Source organism: Capsicum annuum, chromosome 7 (assembly GCF_002878395.1).
Source record: "Capsicum annuum cultivar UCD-10X-F1 chromosome 7, UCD10Xv1.1, whole genome shotgun sequence".
NCBI classification, from domain to species: Eukaryota; Viridiplantae; Streptophyta; class Magnoliopsida; order Solanales; family Solanaceae; genus Capsicum; species Capsicum annuum.
Window position 1 is genome coordinate 33,648,203 of NC_061117.1, and position 22,683 is coordinate 33,670,885.

The 22,683-nt window shown below is 33.8% G+C and overlaps 1 protein-coding gene across 2 annotated transcripts; it reads right to left on the bottom strand.

Annotated features, from left to right (window-relative positions):
* Positions 1 to 2,320: 2,320 nt before the first annotated feature.
* LOC107867793 lies at positions 2,321 to 17,157 on the bottom strand. 2 transcript variants are annotated; one of them, XM_016714206.2, is made up of 6 exons: positions 16,992 to 17,157; positions 16,650 to 16,809; positions 3,825 to 4,081; positions 3,518 to 3,605; positions 2,838 to 2,904; positions 2,321 to 2,740 (listed from the first exon to the last, which is right to left on the bottom strand). In XM_016714206.2, exons 2-6 carry the CDS (start codon positions 16,715 to 16,717, stop codon positions 2,687 to 2,689), a joined length of 534 nt encoding a protein of 177 aa, XP_016569692.1. In that variant the 5' UTR covers positions 16,718 to 16,809; positions 16,992 to 17,157; the 3' UTR covers positions 2,321 to 2,686. The 2 variants fall into 2 exon arrangements, with proteins under 2 accessions (XP_016569692.1, XP_016569693.1); XM_016714207.2 differs by having other exon boundaries at positions 3,825 to 4,086; positions 16,992 to 17,152.
* Positions 17,158 to 22,683: the final 5,526 nt, after the last annotated feature.

Here is a 22,683-nt window from a genome sequence, read left to right on the forward strand (position 1 = left end):
TCTTTGAGCCTTTTTTCTTTGTTTTTTTTTTTTGTTATTTTATTCAGTAACTTTTCCTTTCCTTTTTTTTGTTTCGCTACACTTGTATTGACATATCAAAATTTTATAAGTGTCAAGTAATGTATTTTTCGATTGTAAATTTTTCATGCAAATTTGTTGTTTAACATGGTCATTACGATTTTATGTACGTGATTCTGTTCTCAACCTCTCCTCTTCCAACTCTGTTACAACACCTGGTTAAATCAAACAACAGTATGCGCTTAGTTCAATACCTTTAATTAATCTCCTAAATGAAATTTTGTCAACCGTTTGAATTAAGTAAATTGATTAAGAGAAACTCTAAATAATATTACAAATAAGGGGAAATTGAAAAAATATGAATGTGATTAAATGACGTAGAAAATAGAAAAATACGAAGAAAAAAAATCAAATGCATAGAAACTAAAATTGTGTCCCAGTGGATGCTTAGGAATCACGATACAAACTAAAATTGTATCTCAGTGGATACTTACGAATCACGATTTTCACACGAATTGAGATGAAAAGTTTAAAATATGTATAACAACATAAATTTCATCCTTAATGAAAGTAATTATATAGAATTTCGGATGTATTTTCTCTCTTTCATTTTAAAAAAAAATACATATATATTACTCTGTGTCTTATACATTACTGCAATGTATGAGGTAACCGTTTAGCCTACAATTATGGAAATAAAATCAGCTACCATTATTCTCTCCACAATTAACTCCAGTAATTAATGTGCTGATTTTATGGAGGCTTGAAAATAGGAACTGCAATACAAATTCAAAAATTTCCTAAAACATAAAAAAAATCATGTTACAATTGAAAAAAAATGATTTTCAAAGTTATCAGAACTATCAAAAAAAAAAAAAATTCAAGTTACAACAGAAAAAAAAAAACACACACACACAAAAAAGGGAGCAGCATAGCATCAGTCTCTGCCAAAAACAAAAACAGATATCCTTATACAATAGTTCAACATATATGTGTGCGCCTTATACATAGTACTTCTATACATAATGTTATCATGAAAATTAATGTAAAATATAAGTTTTCTAGATGTATAATGTAAATATCTAAAATATAATGTGACCATAAATATATGAGGTTAACATAATGTAAACTTATGTACATTATATTGTATAAGGTTACAATTGTAAAGTATAATGTACCCAATGTATGTCAAAACAATTCCAACGTAAAGTATTATAAAAAAGTATTAGCGTATAAGAAATCATTTATTGAAGTAAATAAAGTATTATAAAATAGGCCTTTCTAATGTATAATGTAAACATCTAAAGTATAATGTGACCATAAAATCAACAACGTATTAAAGTAATATCTAATGTAAACTTTATAATGTATAACGTAAATATCTAAAGTATAATATGACCATAAAACCAACAAAAGCTTATGTGCCGGAAAGAGGAGGCAAAATTGGGGGAGGAATTTTGAATTAACGGATGTACAAATCTGAATAAAAACTCGAGGCTGAGACTGGTTTTCGAACCTATTTTTTTCGATGTTTACCTTATCACTATCCGAAACAAAGTCGACAGGTCAATATATTGTGTATCGCGTGGAGTTAAGTCTAGTGGGTGTGGGCTGGGGGGAAGGGGGGAGGGGGAGGGAAATTTGAGAACTACATACGCAACAAAAAAAAAAATTGAAAGAATTTTTTATTCAAATGCTGAAAGTGATGAAGTTAATTACTTGATCAGTTGATGTTTGATAAGTGAAAGAAATTTGAAATCCCCAAATCACGTCAGCAACGTTTTAGGCAGAAAATATGGAGCACAGTTTGAAGCAAAATATGGTGGTTTGGAATGTATAAAAAGGAAAAGAGAGAAACAGTAAAATAAGAAGGGATTTATAAAATTAATTTGAAATTTTTGTAATTTATTTTTCAATATATGAAAATTTATGTAATAAGATAAAGTTAGTTTGTGTACATATATTTGTGTATATATGTAATTTTTCCTTAAAATATTTTAATAAAAATGATCCGTGCTTATTACTAGACTAGATAAACCAGCCGCAGTTGCAGGCACGTAGGTGAGAGGATCTTTGCATAATCAAAAAAGCCAAAATATACGCTACTCCATTTGTATGCGCAGACCCACATAAATAACAGCTATTAAAATAACCTTTAACTACGTAAATAATTGTTGGAAAAAAACTATATAAAGTAATTATTTTAAATATTAATCATATCAGTAATTATGGAGTTCTTTTTTTTTTACACTACGTAATTTATCCTAAAAAGATGAATGCTGAATCTAACTAATTCCAAAACTAGTTCAACAAGGTGACAATTGTCCAAATCACATTAGAAACACTACTCGTCCTTGAGGATATACGGAGAGCAAGACACATGCAAATCAAATTAGACAAAATTAGTAAAACATCAAACATAGATTAACAGTAAATTAGCTTCCCATTTACAAAGCATAACCCCTCCCCCCCCCCGCCCCCCCATATAAATGTTTCCTTACTATTAGCCTCTCATTTTCTATCAGTTAAATCTTTGCTTTCTAAACACTTGCATCCTCTGCCAGTCCCTGTATTCTGAAAGCTATACACAATTGTTTTCACAGGTTAAAACAACCAGAAAATTCACATAAACGCGAAGAAAACCAATGCTCAGTTCGGATCAGCATGGTTAATCGTACAAACCCTCGTGCTCCCAAATATCAGCAAGAAAGTCGACCATGTCCTATGAAGAACAACCAATTTGGACAGAAGTTAACCCGACCCTTTACTAGAAATGCAAAGAATTGATATCAGAAAGAGTTCCGAGAAGTGATACTCACCGAGAGAGGAATTGGCTGAGGGAAACGTTTGTCAGTCCCAAATAAGCTTTCATACGAAACATTCCAACTATAGTGAGACAAAACAAGCACAATTAGCAAAGAATGAAGACGAACTTCAAATAAATGTAAGAGCAAGATAAACTCAAGAATTTTAAAAGTATTCACATGTATGGAAAGGCGTAGTAACCATACTCAACAATAAAAAACCATGTTTAAGTGAAACTAATTAACCACTAGGTGATTTCTTCTAATCTGTCCATGTCCAAGCCTCAGTGGACAGAGTTACGTGATACCTCTGTTTGGTGGGAGCTCGCAGAGTATTTGTATTTAAAAAATCATTTAATCAACAACAACATACCCAGTATTAAAAAAAAATCATTTAATATGTATAAGTAATCTTTTCTGAACCAAATAAACAAAATAAGATTGTGGTTCAGAACCCATTAGCTGAATTTTTTTGGCTCCACCTCTGGTGGTAGCAGGTGCCTCGTGGAATTAGTCTAGGGTGTGCGCAAGTTGTTGGACCGGACACCACAGTTATAAAGAAACTAAGCTTATCTCCAGGACTTCTAGTGGCATAATACCACTTTGAAGTTAGTCCTAAAATTTGCTTCCATGAGAACTGTTACTATGGTGTTGAAATGCTTAATTGGAAACATGAAAATAAGCAAGATTCTCACTTTAACATCGGTTCTTCAGCTACTCGTCGGTTCTCTGGATCTTTACTTGCTAGCCACTGAAGCCTGGTCTGGTTCCAAAGAAGATAGCCTGCATGCAATCTACAGACAGTCAAGAGAGCGAACAGAACTTGAAAAGTCCCTAAATAGTCCCTATTCATGCATAGCCTACTTCACAACTAGGTATGGCTTTCGCTGTTGAACAAAAGTCATGTATTAAAAGTGGAAAACAGACTCAAATGTCTAGCCACAGAAGTGGCTAGTTTTCTAATATGTAAAAAAAGTCTAGTCATTAGTGCGATGAACTTGCCATGATTTACGAATTCATTGTTGTTGCTGGCGTTGCCAGTGCCACTTTGTTGACTGAAGCTCTGATTTGAGATACTGACGGAAGACATGCTTCTATGAGATTGAACAGTACTAATCTCCAGGTCGCATGGACTGGTGCTCCAAAAATCATCCGATACACTCGGTTTTCTCACCAACTTTCCTTGTATTCGTAGTCCTTTAGATGGTTCATCCACAGCAATAATAGGTTGAGATTTGGAACAGCAACCAAAGCAACCACTGCTCTGTTCAAATTTAGGTTTATTTGCATATACAACACATGGCGAGAAGACAAAAAACTGTCTTGATGCCACAATAAGGCGCAATAGCTTAAACGAAAGAAGAGCACATTTGAATAACTACACAAGCACAAGGAGATCCAGATTAACAAACATACATATGCAAACTTCAAAACAAGAAAAGGCAAAGGGTAAGGGTATGTCCTATTACTTCAGTTCAAAAAGATGAATGTCTTCCTGATTTAAATCCAAATAGTTACCAGTAAAGTGGAAGTGCAAAAGAGCATGTGGCAAATTATCTCAGCTAGGATATTGCTACTCGTTCTTTTCTTATTGTTTTTAGCATGACTTCTTCGCAACAGCATTGGTTTACTTTTTTAAAAAAATTCTGTTTTACTTGAGCTGAGGGTCAATCGGAAAAAACCTCTTTACCTTCATAAGGTAAGGGTAAGGCAGACCCCACTTGTAGGATTACATTGGGTAAGTTGTTGTTAGGATATTGGTCCTTTCCTTGGGGTAGGAGGAGAGGAGCAAAATAACCATTGGTAGATACAGTCTTATTTTTTTTTTGAATCAGGTAACATTACTTCTATATATCCACAGGTATACTATCACCAAAGGTGTAGTCCCCCTTCAAAAGTATCACAACTTACATCTTGTCGTTTACATCTGTGCTCACAAAAAGTCTAAAACATCAAAAATATCTTCTGTTTGAGCTAATAGGTTTTGCTCACACCAAAAATAAAAAAGACCTAAACAATTCATTTTGAAATACTGTAAACTGCTCTGCATCCCCTCAAAGCTCCTCTTGTTTCTTTCGGTCCAAGCTGTCCACCAAATGCAAGCCGGGACAATCCTCGATCTCTTTTCCTTCTTGTTCACATTGTCATCTATATTCTAGCATCTTAACACATCTGCTATGCTTCCAGGTTTCACCCACTTGATCCCTCTCATGCTAATGAACATCCTCCACAACTGGTCTGTCCATTTACAATGCAAAAAAAGATGGTTGATTGTCTCCACTTGTTCCCCCCAAAGAACAAACCTCGAGGCTAATTGATGACCCCTTTTGCTCAAGTGTGTTAGAACTGCCACTTTGGCCAAAAGTCAAATAAAACAGTTGATTTTATAGGGTATTTTTGGTTTCCATATCATATCATCTTCCACTGCCAATCTCTTTCCTTCGCCCCTATTGTATTCAGTTCCTTGTATGCAGAATTTGATAGAGAAATGTCCTCTTTTGTCTTTGTCCCATTCCAGTCTATCTTCTTCTCCATTCAAGTGTTGATTCCAGCTACTGAGTTGTAGAAATCTGCAATTCTTTCCATTTCCCAGTCATTCAAATGTCTCCTTAGGAATAAATTCCATCCTTGTCCAGATCACATCATGGCAACAGTGGCTTGTTGTTGCTGACACAAGATGTAAAGTTCTGGATGTGTGGACTGACCCGAGGGGATAGAGTTCGGAATGAGACTATCCGGGAGAAGGTTGGTGTGACTTCAGTGGAGTGTAAGATGCGGGAAGCACGATTGAGATGGTTCGGACACGTGAAGAGGAGGGGCACGGATGCCCCGGTCCGTAGGTGTGAGAGGCTAGCGTTGGATGGTTTTAGACGGGGTAGGGGTAGACCGAAGAAGTACTGGGGTGAGGTGATTAGGCGGGACATGGAACAGTTACAGCTCACCGAGGACATGACCCTAGATAGGAAGGTATGGAAGATGCGAATTACGGCAGAGGATTAGGGCCAGTTCGGGTCGCTAGTGTAGGGAATAAATTGGTGGGGGTGTATTCCTGTTATGATTCCGTATTCAATGTTCCGTGTTCCGTGTTCCATGTTTATTACGAATATGTGTGCTTTCCTCCGCTGTATATTCCTGCATTCTTGCTTTACTCTGTTTTATATTCCTTATGGGTGCCGTATCTATGTTATGTCATCTGCTTCTGTGCTGTACTATGTGTTTGTGTGATATCTCGTGACTTGAGCCGGGGGTCTTTCGGAAACAGCCTTTCTACTTCATCAGAGGTAGAGGTATGGACTGCGTACATCTTACCCCTCCCAGACCCCACTAAGTGGGAATACACTGGGTTTGTTGTTGTTGTTGTTGTAGCTTCTTTCCTCAACATTCCTTCTTCAGTAGCAAACTTCCACAACCATTTCATCATCAGGCTTTGGTTCCGCTTTTTAATATTCCTGATGCTTAAACCACCTTCTTTCTTGTTTACTAGCAACTTCTCCCACTTGATTAGATGGTACTTTTTATCTTCATTTTCTTGCCAAAAAAAAAGTTCCTTCTCAGAGTATCTATTCTCTTGCAAACACTAACCGGCATCGGAAAGATGGACATCAAATAAGAAGGCAGAGTGTCCAGTATGTACTATTTATGAGTGCCACCCCCTCCCCCCGGGAAAAGGTATTGACTCTTCCAGTTTGATAGTCTTTTTGTGCATTTTTTCACTACCCCATTCCAGATCCCGACCGACTTACTTTTAGCTCCCAAAGGCATTCCAAGATAAGTAGTTGGAAGCTCTTCCACTCTTCTTCCTAATGTATTTGCAAGAGTTTCTATCTCAGTTACTGTGTTGATGGATAGATGAAGCTCTTTCCCCAGTTTATATGTAACTCAGAGAGTGCTTCAAATATGATAAATATGACCCTCAAAATCAGAACTTGTGCCTCATCAGCATCACAGAAAACCAAGGCGTATCTGCGTACTGTAAATGTGTTGCTTCAAACATTGTTTGCCTCTCCCAATTGGAATCCTCTAATCTACCTCTTTTTCTTTGCTTTATTCAATAGATAGCTCATACCCTCCATTGCTAATATGAACAGAAATGGAGACAAGGGATCACCCTGTCTCAAACCTCTCTGAGATGAGAAAAATCCATTTGGTTCTCTGTTAATTAGCACTGAAAATTTAACTGTACTGATACAATGTTTTATCCATTTGATCCACCTCCCACCAAAACCCATCTTTGCCAATAGTTGTAGCAGGAAGTTCCAATTTAAGTGGTCATAAACCTTTTGAATGTCCAATTTACACATAATTCCGGGTTTGTTGCTGCATTGTTGTCTGGAGTCAACACCCTCGTTTGCAATTAATACCACATCCATTATCTGCCTCTCTTTGATGAAGGCCATTTGTTGTCTGTCGACCAAGCCATGGATCACCTTATTTAATCTTTCTACCAATAGTTTCGCAATGATCTTGTACACACACCCAGTCAAGCTTATAGGTCTGTAATCATTTAGCTCCTCTGCCCAACTTTCTTTGGAATCAAAGCCACAGATGTAGCATTCAGGCTTTTTTCAAAGAAACCTTTCTCATGGAAATTCAGTACTGTTGCTACCAAATCTACTTTGATTATCTCCCAACATTGTTTGAAAAACTCCATAGAATATCCATCAGGCCCAGGGGCCTTATCTCCAGTGCATGCTTTAATGCTTTTCAGAATCTCTTGGGGTTCGAATGGTGCCATCAATAATAAGTTGTCCTCGGTTCTGACTTTGGGACAATTCTCCATTTCTCTTTAATGCTTTCCAGAATCTCTTGGGGTTCGAATGGTGCCATCAATAATAAGTTGTCTTCGGTTCTGACTTTGGGACAATTCTCCATTTCTCTTTAATGCTTTCCAGAACCAACTGTGGCCTCCATTCCTCTGTTTCTGTGTACCGTCTTTCATAATATGACACTTACCTCTTTCTTCACCTCTTCTGGGTCCTCCACCATTACTTCTCCAACCTTTAGTTTGACGATGGTATTGAATCTCCTGTGGACATTTGCAGTTCTGTGAAAAAAGCTTGTGTTTTCCATCCCCTCTTAGCCAGGTTGCCAACCTGGATCTCTGTCTCCAGGCAATCTCCTCTTTCCTAGCTATATCTTCAAATTCCATTGTGAGCACTATTCTGGATGCGATCTCCTCCTCCTGCAAAACTCTGCATTCCTAAATCTTCTCTATTGCTTCTATCTGAGCCAAAACTTCTTGCTTCTGAGCCCTTAAGTTCCCATGTCTTGTCCTGTCCCACTCTTTTAGCTTTATTTTTAAAGCTTTCAATTTTGCCATTAGAATGTAGTCCGGACTGCACTCAAAGTTGAGAGTCCCACCAATCTTTTACCCTCTCCTTGAAACCTATTGTTAGCAGCCACCAATTCTCAAATTTGAAGTAAGATTTAGATGCTTCCCATTCACCACGTTGCAACGTGATGGGGTTGTGATCTGAGGTGACTCTTTGTAAAATAGTTTGCTTTATGTATTTGAAGCTCTCATCCACAGAATACATTCTCTATGCTGTCCATTGGTAGCTCCATATTGACAATAATCAACATCCTAATTGTAAAAGAAAGGATCTAAGTATCCAACTCATTATCTAAAACTACAAGTGGAGATAGGAGTAGCTCAAAACCTTTTAAAACCCTGACTCAATCGATGTGGGGCAGGTTCACTAAAACAGTTCCGCACTCATAATCCGGTTCTAGAGTCTGGAGACTTTTCTTTTTTACTTTCTCTTCCTTCTTTTGTTTATTCTCTTCCTTTTTTTTTTTTCCTTTTCCTTCATTTGGAGTATAGAGAGAAGGCTCGGTAAACTCTACTGAATATGCATGCTAACGGCTAGACAAATTGAACACAGAGAGGCAGAGGTTGGTAGAATAGGTAGAGAGAAGACGGTAGTGACAGCTACCCTGCCTAGGTTTAATTATGAAAACATTTGAAAGAATTATGCAGAAATCCCAAAAACATAAGACGGAGTGCACTATACCATATCCTTATAGACATTTTTTGAAACCCTTTAGGCAGCCAATATAGGACGAGATTTTGACACTAATGATCAATAAAGTTACTGTCATGGTGACATCAACAACAGCCTTTTCGAGTAAAATAGCCAAAAAACCCTTTCAATAAGGGAAAAAATCACGGTCTAAAACGCCAAAAATACCACTATAGTAAAATACTCAAAAAGATCATTACACACTCAAGAAACAACCCTCTTTTAATTTACTCACCTTACTATAATACCGCCACACACTAATTTTCCTCACAAACACTTACCTTCTTATTGTCTGTGAATTGTTCTCCACTCTACTCTTGCTTCAATTCTATATTCTTCTGTGTGGGAATGCGAAAATTGCCTCTCTATTTATAACAATAGGAGTTGTGAACTCCAAGCACAAAATAGAGAAAAGATAAAATTGTTGGCAAATATAAATGAAAAGACAAACAAATTTTAAGTTGAAAGAATAAAATATATTACTAAAATATTTACTTATGAGCAGATAAACAAATGACATGAGACACGCTAGGCACCGTCCTAAACATTATAATATTTAAAATCCTTTTTTCAACAAGTGGCTTCATCAGCCAAGTGACGGGCATAAAAAGTTTCAGACAAGTGGCTAGACATTGTCATGAAGAAAATCCTATTCTCATCCTACAAATAGGATGATTATTTGTAATCATAAGAATAACATTTCTGGTATTCATTCTCAACCACTTAATCTTAACAGTTCTTCCTATTATTCTCATTTTCTGACTAGCTAATTTGTTATTTATAATTTGTTGTTCCCGCCCCCCACAGTGAAAGACTTTTTTTGTTCTTAGGGAAACTACAACAATGCTAAAATAGTTTATCAAGACAACACCTAGAATGCTCATGGATAAATATTGTGGCAATATTTTTTGCTTATCAACATAATATTTATTTACCTTTTTCCTCATATTTGCCAACAATTCCTCTATGAAAAAGAAGGAACAACCAAATTCAAATAACAACGCAGCAAAAAAAGATAAAAAGAGAAAGATGTCACGTCCTTAGTCTTCTACTAAGCACACGTGCGACACTTGACAACTCGCTCACGTTCTTGCACCACTTGCTCACGATCTTGCTATATCAAGTCAGCCTAAGACTCTAGAAATCGCTAAGAGAATGGTAGGAAGAATACAAGAGAATTGTGCTAAAGAGAACTTGAATATTTTGCTTGATGCCTTTACTATCACCACCTCGCATGATCGGGAGATTGAGGCTACAACTGACTACCACACCAAGAGAAAGCAAGGACAAAAAGTCACTGCCATGTTCATCGTCCACCGGAAGGGGCAATCACGAAAGGAAACCACATGGGAACGATACGAGGATTTATGGAAATTCAAAGATAAGACCCGGAAGTTTATACAGCAGCAGTGCGTCGCAGTCGTCACAACATCAGGTGGGGGAGAGTGCGATGACCCACCATGTCATCATGCCACATAAGTTCCACTTGGCACACTTCATGTGGAAGCTTACATAGGAAATATGCCAGCTTTATGGGAAGATTCTAGAGCCAGGAGATCTTGGAAAGACTCTAGATTTCTATGGAATATCTAGGAAGGCTTTCTCAAAAGGCCTAAGAATATTTTAGGCATGTAAAGAGTTCTAGATATGTGATCTAAGTGTAAATATGTAGGGACTTGTGTAACAATTATTATTTACACTTTAACCCCTAGATGAGTAGTACAGATAGAGGGGCATTAATTTGTAAAGGCATCAAGCAAATTCAAGTTCTCTCTAATACAAATCTTCCTAGATATTTCAAAGGAATCTAGTTTTCCGAGACTCCATGGATCTAGAATCTTCCCACAAATGCTAAGCATATTTCCTATGTAAGCTTCCATGTGGCAAAAAGTGGTCCAAGTGGCACTTATGTGGCATAATGACATGGTGGGACATCACAATAAGCAGTTAAAATTCTGCCTAAAAAAGAATTGAGTCGAGGAATTGAATTGGCTACATAAGGCCTGTTAGTTTTATGATTGCAGATGGTCAACATAAATATGCTTTTATTCATGACAAGTGTCTAGTCACTTGTCTAAAGCTTTCCATGCAAAGGTCAGTTGACTGAAGTACCAACCATTGCTCAAAATTCTCCCCCGAGTACTTCCCACTTGACCTGTACATGATTTTTTTTGGAAAAAAAAATCATATTAGAGGTCAAGAATAAACTACGTGGGGGAGAAATTTGCGCAACGGACCAAAAAAAATCATCTTAGAAGTCAAGAATAAACTAAATGAGGGAGAATTTTGAGCAATGGTTGGTTCATCAGTCAAGTGACCTCTAATATAACTTTTTACCTGGTGTTTTTTTTGGCATGTGGCTTTTTATTAAGTTGGGTGTGGACCCACATGTTACCCCCTCCAGACCAATTCATCTAAGCCCAACAGAGGTAATGCTGAATTTCTAGATGCGCTTATAAGCTATGCTGCTCGATCCCTTCAAATTCTTGCCGACCCATGTCGATTCGATATGATTTGAGTGTAGATTTGGAACTACACCAGATTTGGTCAACTTACCAAAGGTGCTTTAACTACATCTATGACCAAGAAGTATGAGAATATTTTGATTCACACGAGATATCATATGAACGAAATATTAAGTGCTTATAAAGAATTAAATTGCACTATATATGTTTATTTTAATAACTTCAATTAAGTAAATACATATTCATGTTGTAATATACATTTATGGTCGTAACTCAACACCTGCACTCAGATCTATACCACCATATCCTAAAGTATATGTGATGAGGAATCCAACCTTTAGATCCGCAACGTATCAAACTACACTCGAGTTCAAGCAACATAGTCCACAGGGTCTTTGCACAACTCAAACTTGTCTATTGGTACTATCTTAGTCAAAATAAATCTTCACAATTTGCAAGAATTTGCTCTTTAGTCCTTACTTCTTCTCCAATCCAATGATATCTCACGTCAATGTCTTTAGTCCTTGCATGGTACATAGAGTTCTTGCTCATGGCTATTGCACTGACTGTCCTAATAGACGACATACTCATTCAAATACGAGCCAAATTTATTGAAGAAACTGTTTGAGGCACATCATTTCCTTGCTAGCTTTAGCATGTAGCAAAAATATAATTCACTTCAATAGTAGAGACTGACATACTTCTAAAATTTTAACTCCCATGAATACTTCCCCACAAAAAAAGTAAAAAAATATCCAAGAGTGGTTCTCTATTTTCAAAGATCACATGCCATATCAACATTTGTACAACCCCGCAAGACTAGATAAGATCTTTCAAAACACAAGTACTCCTCTGAGGTACCTCTTAGTATTATTTTTCCAGGATTTTCAAGAAATCTGCTGACAACATATAGTGAATGCTTGAGCAATGTTAAGTCCAGTGCATCCCATTGCATATATTAAACCCCTCCTGGCAAAGGAATGGAGAACTTTGTCAAGCTCTCTTTGTCCTCCTTTGTTGTAGGAAACACCTTTTTTTCTCAACTTCACGCGACCAATAAGACGTGTTGATGGGCTTCGCACTCTTAATGTTGAAATGTTCCGAAACATGTTGAATATACTTCTTTTGTCACAGTCACAACTTCCTGCTAGTTCTATCTTGAACAATATATATTCCCCGCATTTGTTGTGTCAGACCCGTCTTTCATGTCAAATGACTTGGATAGGTCTTCCTCATCCTTCAACTTAAGCTATCAGCTTGTTATCTTGTCCTACAATCAACTTGTCATCTACGTATAGCAAGAAGATCATAAAGAAGTCATCAAAACCTTTTGAAGTACACATAGAGATACGGAAGTGTCTTTTTTATATGTTCTATTTATCATGAATAAACTTCTTCTGTAAGATTACATTACTTCATGAAGAAACCTTTTTACCACTTCCCCACTGCTTGTTTCAACCCATATAAACTCTTTCTTCCATTTGTACATCATGTGTTTTTTTTTGCTTTAAATCCTTCTTGCTCCATGTAGATTTTTTTCCAAAATCTCCATAAAAGAATGCAAATTTCACATCCAATAGATTTAGGCTAGTTGCCAAACCATGAATAGTTGAAATTCAATCCATTTTAATAACTCATGAGAAAATTACATCAAAATCAACACCTTATTTGTGTTTGAACCATTTTACCACCAATACAGCTTAGTGCCTAATCTACTTGTCTTTTCCATCTTTCTTGAGTTTTCAGATTCATTTGCATTAAGTGGTCTTCATCTTTGGAAGTTCAGCCAGCTCATGCATGTCCTTTTTCTATAGAGATCCCATCTTTGTGTTAGCATGGCTCTCATCCACAAGTTCTTTTCTAGCTGAGACAATACCTCCTCACAGCTTTTTGGTTACCCACATCGCTAATGAGGACATACTTTGAGGAAGGATATCGAAATGATTCTACTAATTGTCTTTCTGATCTCCTTAATGGTTGTAGTATTTCTTGAGCAGGGTGAGGTTTCCTTGGGAGGGGCAGATTTGTGGGCTCCATCCCAACTTGTTGCAAAACCATCTGCTAAAAAACACTTAATAGAAATTCACTCCTGGAGGTCAAGAATGAAACATGTGGAGAAGAATTTTCAGACAATTTCTCCTTTTCTCTATTTAGTGCTTTGAGGTCATTGCTCCTATATTCTTATAAATATATAGATAATTCTCTCCTTTCAACACACACAAATAGAACACAAAAGCAAGCGTAAAAAGATTCATATTCATAGACAGTAAGAAGAAAATAACTTCTTCAGACCATAGAATAGCTTCATCAGGCACACTTTGTTTGGCAATCCTTTGAATATTTATAGACATTCCAACCTTGTCGATATTCTATATTCTCTATCTTCATCAATTATATTGTTGGGCCTCTTGTAAGTGTAATCTGATTGCGCTAGCTATTTTTTTAATCCAAGTCATCCAATCCTCAGGTTTTATGGGTTCGGACTTTGCCATATTTCCTACAATTGCATTGTGTAATCCCCTTATTAGATGAGCAGATCCCTCATTTTTCTTTGCCACAAGGAGAAAATGTCCTCTCTGTTGAATTTGCTACCTTATGCACTACTCCCTACATTTTTCACAGAATATCATACAACTGACTGTGAACAATATTTCTTAGAATGAGCTGTACCTAGGCTCTAATACCAGTTCTCAAGAAAAATAGCCATAGAAATAATATTCATGATAAATAAAAGGAAAATTGGAGCACCTAGACACGGTAATTAAAAAAGAGACCCGGAGCATCAAAATTTTAACATGGAAAGCTCTTCTTAATAATAGAAGAAACCACATCCTTAGAGTGGCAAAACAATATGACTATAGTCAGGGAATTTTCACTCAATAGTCCCGAGTAATACTCGGGAGACCACTACACACTAAAGAAAAACAATCATCTTTGATTACATGCCCCACTATAACACTGCTTACACTATTTAATCCCAAAAAGTCAAAAACTGCATTTCATAAGTCTGAATTGCTCTCTGCTCTTTCTTCTATGGTTCTACTTTGTGTGTTGAGATGAGAGAATTGTTTCTCCATTTATAACAATAGGAGTCGTTGGTTCCTTGCACAAAATTAGATAAAAGGACAAATTGCCAAAATTCTACTCCATACTCTTCATTATTGACTTCCAATAAGGATTTTCACCAAATATTCTTTTGGCACATAACCCTTCTACAAGTTGGGATGGACCAGACAAGCCTAATCTTCATATATATGACTTTCTTATCCTCCCTTCCACAAACAATGTGACCCTTCTGTCAGCACAAAGTTAAAGAAACACAACCAGAATGATCTTTCATACATATTAATTATTAACTAAAAGTCAAATGAAGAGATCAGAAAATTGAAATGCACTAAAGACAAGACGGTTAGATAAATGGTAACAATGAGAAAACATACACATGAAATAGAAGATTTCCCGATGACTACTCCACTTACAGTCATAGATGTGATCCAAAATCATATCCAAATAGCCACCAGCTGTGACATGATATTCAAGATAAAACATTTCACTAAAATGCTGCAGCTTCAGATTTCAGCAATATCCACAAGCTACTAAAGATACCTTTAAACCTCCCCTTCCAACCCCACTGAACTCCTTCAGTCCATCTCATCCCCCTCACACCCCCTCCCTCCAAATCATATACCAAAGGCCCTCTTTAAATTTAGAGATGCAAGGTTTGATTACTCAAAAGTTTTTCAAACTCATGCATCACGAATTACCCATGTGAAACACCAAATAACGAACTCTACGACAATGACTGTAGGAAGTGAATAAAAGGAGGAAGGGAGATAGGATATTTCCTTATGTTTTCTTAGGAGTAAAGGAATCTGGAGTAAAACTGAAGTAGTATGCTTCCCTTCAATATAAGTTTTTTTCAATCCCCAACATTAGAAGAGGAAGAAGAAGTAAATCTTGTGCTTCCTACTTTATCTATTCTATACAACCAGAGTTGAAGATTAATACTTCCTGAAGTGGAAGTAGATTAGCAAGTTCACCTCCAACCCCCTTCCTACGTCTTTCTCCCCCTTTCCGGAAGCAACATAAAAATAAATACCAATCTTTTGGGTAGCCACTCTTTGCTAATGAAAATACACACAAAACTGCTTTTTAGCACAAGATAACCCCCTTATAAGCATAATTCCAACAAAACAAAGCTTAAACAAAGCAATAGGAAAAGTAAAGACAATTCCGGAAAAATGGAACATGAAAAACTATCCAGCATCCCATGTTAATGACGATATCCACTTTGGTAATCTTATATACCAAGAAAGATTACTCCTAAGCTAACTATCACATTTTTCCAAGATAAGGTACATAGAGAACAATATTCTACCAACTATTGATTGCATAAACAGAGTGAAAGTACACTTTTCTTGCCCCGAATTTCTCAAAGAATTTTACTAATTTCCTAAATAAGAAAAAAAATATAGAGAGGAAGATGAAGTTTGAAACAGTATGATAAATGTTGGTTATTTCTCACCCTAATCTGATCTATCTAATTATTCCAATTTTATTTCCTGAAAAAGTTTCACCTATTATGTCTTGCAAGCATGGTATCAACCCAAATCATATACCGAATATCTAAATTGACAGGTCACAAATAATCATGATAGAATCAGCCTTCAACTACTCTTCGAACCATAATTTGGAAGATCAAACACCAAAACACTCGATAAAGGAATAAAGAGAAACTCATGTTTCTTATTCACTTTCCTAGACACCTGATTCCTTCCCTCCGCCCACCTACCTTCTTCTCCTCCATCTAAAAAGAGAAAAGTTCTTAACTTTCTCCTCCCTCCTCTTGCAGGAAAAAACCCCTTCCTCCAATTCCTTTTCCCTTTTTGGGTGTCCTTTAAGAAGGTAAGCCAGGTGTACTAATGCTCCAGCTATGCGCGGGGTACGAGAAAAGGCCGTACCACAGGTGTCAAGTGTACGCAATCTTACCTGCATTTCTGCAAGAAGCTGTTTACACTGCTTGAACCGTTAAGAGTGACTAAAATATAGAAATAGCAGTTAAAATGTTTCAATAGCAGGTATCCCATTGAATTAGTCAAGGTGTGACCCGACACCAGGGTAATCAAAAAAGGTAAAGGAATCACAATTTTCAGAAAAAGGTCAATCACAATAAATAATGTGTTCAACAAACAACTAAAGACCCATCACACACACAATCAATCACTTTAACATCCCTCAATTCACACAAATTTGAACAAAACACATAACAAATAAACTTCACTAAAACCATCAAATAAAATAGCAACAAAAAGTTATTGTAAAAGAATCAGTATACATACCCCATACAAGCCAGAAAATGACTGACCCAAGCACTGAAAGAACTGTACAACATCATATATCTAAACATACAATAATTATTATCCAATTCCTCTTCAAAGCTCCAAAATTAAACCAGATCACAAAACCCGGAGCATAAAAATCCAATCTTTTTTCCTTTCCCTAAAAAAAAAAAAAAAAAAGAAGTATTAACAAAAGAAAAATCCTTCTCAGTTTTCAAGAATCTGATTAAGAAAAAAAAGAGAAAAAGACATTTTATATGGATACAAATTAAATATAACACAGTTATTAATGGTAGAATTAATGGAATTGAAACTGAACTCCAAAAGGGTGTTTTGTATAACCTGAAAGAAAAAAATGAGGGGGGCTTTTCTCTCTGTTTTTCTCTCTCTGCTTTATCTGTGGGTTTGGTACTTTGTTTTCTATAGTGGGACTTAGGAAGTGAAGTGGGCAACAGTTTGGGGTCTTCTCGGTTGAATTATCTTTCATCTTTTATGTGTACAATTGTCATATGTGCTTCGTGTATCGTGGGTAATAATTTTGGCACGGTCTCCATTAAAATAGAAGGTTATTAAATAGTTCAATTTAATTTTTTATTTTTTTTTATGAAATTAGATTTGGTGGAAGTTTGGAAGCATATTAGGCATTTTGACTCATTTTAGATCAGACTTAAGTTTGATGGGTGTTTGAAAATAAATTAGGTAATTTAATTCTGTTTTTAGTTAGATTAAGCTTAATGAAAATCTAGAAGCATCGTGTATATGATAATATTGTCCTTATACGTGTAGTTTCTTGATTTTCATGTCAATTTTCATAATATTTTATCTGGTTTTATTGATTTTTTTTTAAAAAAATTCTACATTACTTTTTTTATTAATTGATACATTTTCTTCCCTATCATTCTTTATATAAATATTTTAATTTAATGCACATAAATGAAGATCTTTTCGAAACAATAGTTCTACCTTAATAAGATTAAAAGAAAATATGTGTACCCTATACCATCGACCTCACTCGTGGAATAAGGCATATTGTTGTAAACTAATGTGGTTACTAGTTGTGTACAATTTTTAGAATCCAGATTCAAGAATCTCATTGGGCAACGTGAATGTGATGCTTAACCGTATTTGGTGGAATTCGGAGCCGAAAGTACTCTTTTCTTTATCAAAAATATTAAAGGACACTTGATTTTGAAAAAAAATAAAAGGGACAAAACATGGTAGGTCCACTGACTTGTAAATCATCTGGCCCACAGCGATTTGTAAGTCGCCTGGGCCACAGCGACTTACAAGTCATCGAGCCACCAACGACTTGCATGGTAAACATTACAATCTCATTTTGAGGGATATGTAAAAAACATCAAATTATTTCTATTATACTAATTCCATCCAATTCTCAGTAGGATTAATGATAATATTTAACAATAAAATAAGAACAACTATAGTCACCTTAAATTCTGGACAATAATGTTATCTATAATAAAAATATAATATATTATTATTATTATTACTATTATTATTATTATTATTATTATAATAATAATAATAATAATAATATATTAAAGGTGTGAAGGGCTTTAGAAATGTTGTTTGAATTTTTAGTTCTTTCTTAAAAGTTCTTCCTTTAGATAAAATCGTATTTTCACTATTTTCCTAATATTTAAGAGTTAAAAATTAACTAAATATATTTATGATAAAATCTTTCATCAGAATTTCAATATTTTTTCATAATTTAAGAGTTAAAAATTAATTAATATATTTATCGTTAAAACTTTCATTATTAGAAGTCATCAAAATTAATGACAACTGTTTTTTTTTAATTAATTTAAGAATTCTAAATCAAGTAAATTTGAGAAGATTTGGAAAATCTAGAAATAAATATAAAACCTTTTTTAAAAAAAAATTAAGAAGTACCAAATTTTTAAAGTTTTATGTACGTAATAAGAATATAATCAATGATTTATAAAGATTTGACTTTAAAATAAGAAAAGATTTTAAATATAAAAAAAAATTATAACACAAATATGGTTCAAATTGATGTGTCTCTCTTAGCATGTGGCAACAAGAGAAAGAGGTACTATATGACAAATGTAAAAATAATGATTCATTAACCATTTGAAACTTTTGGTGGTAAAACATATATGTTTATGTTTACATTATTATATTAAAGTGTGAAAGTTTTTTGAAAAATGATTTGAATTTTACACTTTATTAAATATTTCGTTATAGATAAAATCTTTTAATTTTAAATAATCAAACATTATACGTGCGAGGCATGTGCGGCTAAACTAATAGCCTTAAAACCATGAGATAATTAATCAAACATATATTGACCAAGGGGGTGCACTGTCGACAATAATGATGAATTATTAAAAATAATTTCTTAGCTACGATCGTAGCAAATTAACGATAAATAATATCTTTTTCTGCCCATTCCTAGCACTAGGAGCTCCCAACGTTTGTGATTTAAACTCACAAACATCAAAATTATAAGTGAAAAATACTTACCATCCGAACAATTCTTTTTTATCACTTATCAAGAAATTTTGTAGTTAATAATTAATTCCATTGTTAATAATTAATTTCATTTTTTAGCTAACCATTTACTTTATTATTATTATTGCTTCAATGATTGCCTCACGTTTGCCGTAATTGTGTTTTAAAGATTATCGTATTGGATGACAGCATATTATCTCTCAAAATGATGCTTGTAAGTCATTTGTTTACCATGCAAGTCACTGGTGGCTGCGCGACTTGTAAGAAGCTGTGGCCCAAACGACTTACTAGTCGCTGGTTCCATCGCATTTTATTCCTTTGGATTTTTTTTGGAATCAAGTATTTTTTTTGATGTTTTGATAAAAAAAAGAACTTTTTTAGCTCCACATTCTGTTTGGTGTTAATTTATTCTTGTGGATAAGGGTGAAAATTATTTTCACCCCCTAACTTTGATTTAAAAATTAAACCTCCCTCAACATTAAACAAAAATCATACTTCCCCCTTTATCACATGCAATATTCATTTTGTTCTTATAATTTTAATCCTATATTTATATAATATCTTTTTATATTATATGTAACGAATATTTTTTTAATATGGATATTTGTAGCATTTTATTTAAGTTTATTAACTTTATACGCAAATTAATACTTTTTATAAATTTATCACAAAATTCAATGTTATTTTTTAAGATCATTATTTTAGTATTATATGTATTAAAGAGTAGTTTGGTGTGAGGTATAATTATAATAATTCAGAGATAAAGTTCATGATTATTTATCCTGTGTTAAATTAGATGTATTAGGTAGTCTCAAAATTATTTGTCGCACCATTTATACCACAGTGATAAGATAAGTTATCACACATACATGTTAGTACAACTTATTTTGTAATAACTAATCCCGAAACAACCTGTTTCCAAACAACCCACCCCCAAGTGTGTATATATACATATGTATGTATGTACATGCATGTGCGTATATTTTCGTGTTTTATCACTTTCTTACTAAATTCGTTTCGTATTACTTAACTTTTTGTTGATATAACACAATCTTTAAGAAAATTTTACTTAGAGGTATATTTTGCTAAATTAACCTTATTAATGATAATTTGAAACTTTAAATTTGTCTATACTGTTACTTTATATAGTTATTTAACACTAAAGAGTAGAAAAAAACATAATACAATTCTCTTGATTTCACAAATTGAGCAGATAAATTAAAACATCTATTTTTAGTATGAGGATCAAGTGATAAGAAACGATATTATCTATTTCCTATATCAGTAAATAAGTTGTGATTGTCATTAATAGAATATTAATATTTTATAACTTATATAAATAAATATAATATTTAAAATTTGACCTTATTTTTATTCGAGAAAAACATCTCGTACCCCCAAACTATGACCAAATTTGCTACGATATACGTCAACTTCACGGGGGTCCTATTACCCCTTAAACTAAATTTTAGCGTATTTTTATCAATCTTTTTAGTTAACGTGATACCTTTTGTCGATCATTTTAGATGGAGTGACGCCTTTGATGTGGGTTGTATTTTCTGTAATAAAGGTGTCACATTAGCACAAAAAATGACAAAAATATGCTAAATTTGAGTTCATGGAATAATAGGACTCATGCAAAGTAAGAATGTGTCGTAACAACTTTGACCATAGTTCAGGGTGATACTAGAGGCTTATCTCTTTCATTTATTGTTTGTATTTCCTTCATTGAAATATGTATATAAAATTAGTATTACTTATTATTTTCACTTGTAAAATAAATATTATAGTTTTGATTATTATTAATAAAACTATTTTTCTTATTATTCTAATTTACTTCATAAAGATCATCATTAGCTTATATACTTAATTAGTATTTCTTACTCTTTTTTCCTAGAAGATAATATTTATGTTTTTATGAATATTTTGTTATATAAATTTTTTTCAAAATAAAATATGATGATTTTAAAGAAGTTAAAAAAAAAAGAATAAAAAAATTGATGATAAAGGGTAAAATAGAAATTTTAAAAAATCAATTAGGATAAAGGGGAGTATAATTATTGTTCAAAGTTGAGGAAAAAGTTTGATTTTTAAAACAAAGTTGGGGAGAGAAAATAATTTTGACCCTTGTGGATAATTGATAGGTCCACACCCATTCAATTAAAGGGGAATATTGATTGCGAAATTAAGTGGCAAAAATAAGTTGTAGTCAAGTCTTATTTTGATTCGTGAAATTAAACATAAAAGCGGTAGCAAAATTCAAAACTTAGGTACAAAAAGTACAGGCAATTCTTATTTTAGTTTACTAGTTTAATCACACGTATCTGGTACGTATAACGTTTAATTATTTAAAATTAAATGATTTTATCTATTGCAAAACTTTTAATGAAGTGGAAAATAAAGTAAGTTGAATTAGGTATATAGTATTGTAAATACAGATAGTTTGTTAAATTACGATACAAAAATGCTAGTGGAATACATCATCTCCTTAAACTTGCAAGAAAAATTCATCTAGACACTCAAATTATGATATATTTTAGTTGAACATATGACCACATAATAAAGTATTCATATCAAACACTTATGATTTAGTTTTCTTTATTTGTGTTTTCCCACTCGTTTATTACACAACTAAGTTAACCACGTGATAGCTATAATGTCAATTAAGTTTTTCACTATTTAAATATAGTTTACTTACAAATATTTTCAACACCAATAAATTATTTACATTAATATCAAATAAAGATTTAATCCAAAAATAAAAATTGAATAAGTGCATTCAACTCTCAAACTCAAGATATCGAATTAATACTAAGAGCAAATTTGCAGCTTGTTCCACATCCAAAATAAGTGATTGCATAACTCAATAACATCTTACATGCAAAATTTAATACATACCTTCTAAACAATTTTCAATAGTGCATGCAAAATTTTGCCCGTAAGTGTATGTAATTATGAGCAGTTGCAGCAAGACTACTCACTTGCTCTAGAATACATGTTCCAACAAGCTTTTATCCCGAGTTTTGTCTACCCATCAGAGTTCATAACCACCTTTGTATATGAAATGTCAAGAACAAATAAGAGAATTTAAAATTAATTTTGCCCATTATAGAGTCTTCTAATTAAGGACTATTATTCATGCTTTATTAATAACATAGATAGGCGAATAGATTAAACTTTATTTACTACTTGATCCAAAATTTTAACGTAATTAGTAAACCCAAAATTGAAAAAGTGGATTATAATTCTAAATTTATAGGTTCCTTTTCAAAATAAAACTCTTCATATCCAAATTTGACACTTAACTACAATCTTATATTTGAATTAAACAAATAAGTTTAGCGAAAGACCCAATTACAACATTAAAGATATTTCAAAATATTATTAAATAACATAATCAAAATCAAAATAAAATAACATAACCAAGATCAACTCACAATTACACAAAACACGGGAAAAGAAAAAAAAAAAGATGAACCTTATATTTTTTGGGGTTGTTTTCATTCGGCGGCTATATGTTTTCATCCAATTTTTTTAGAAA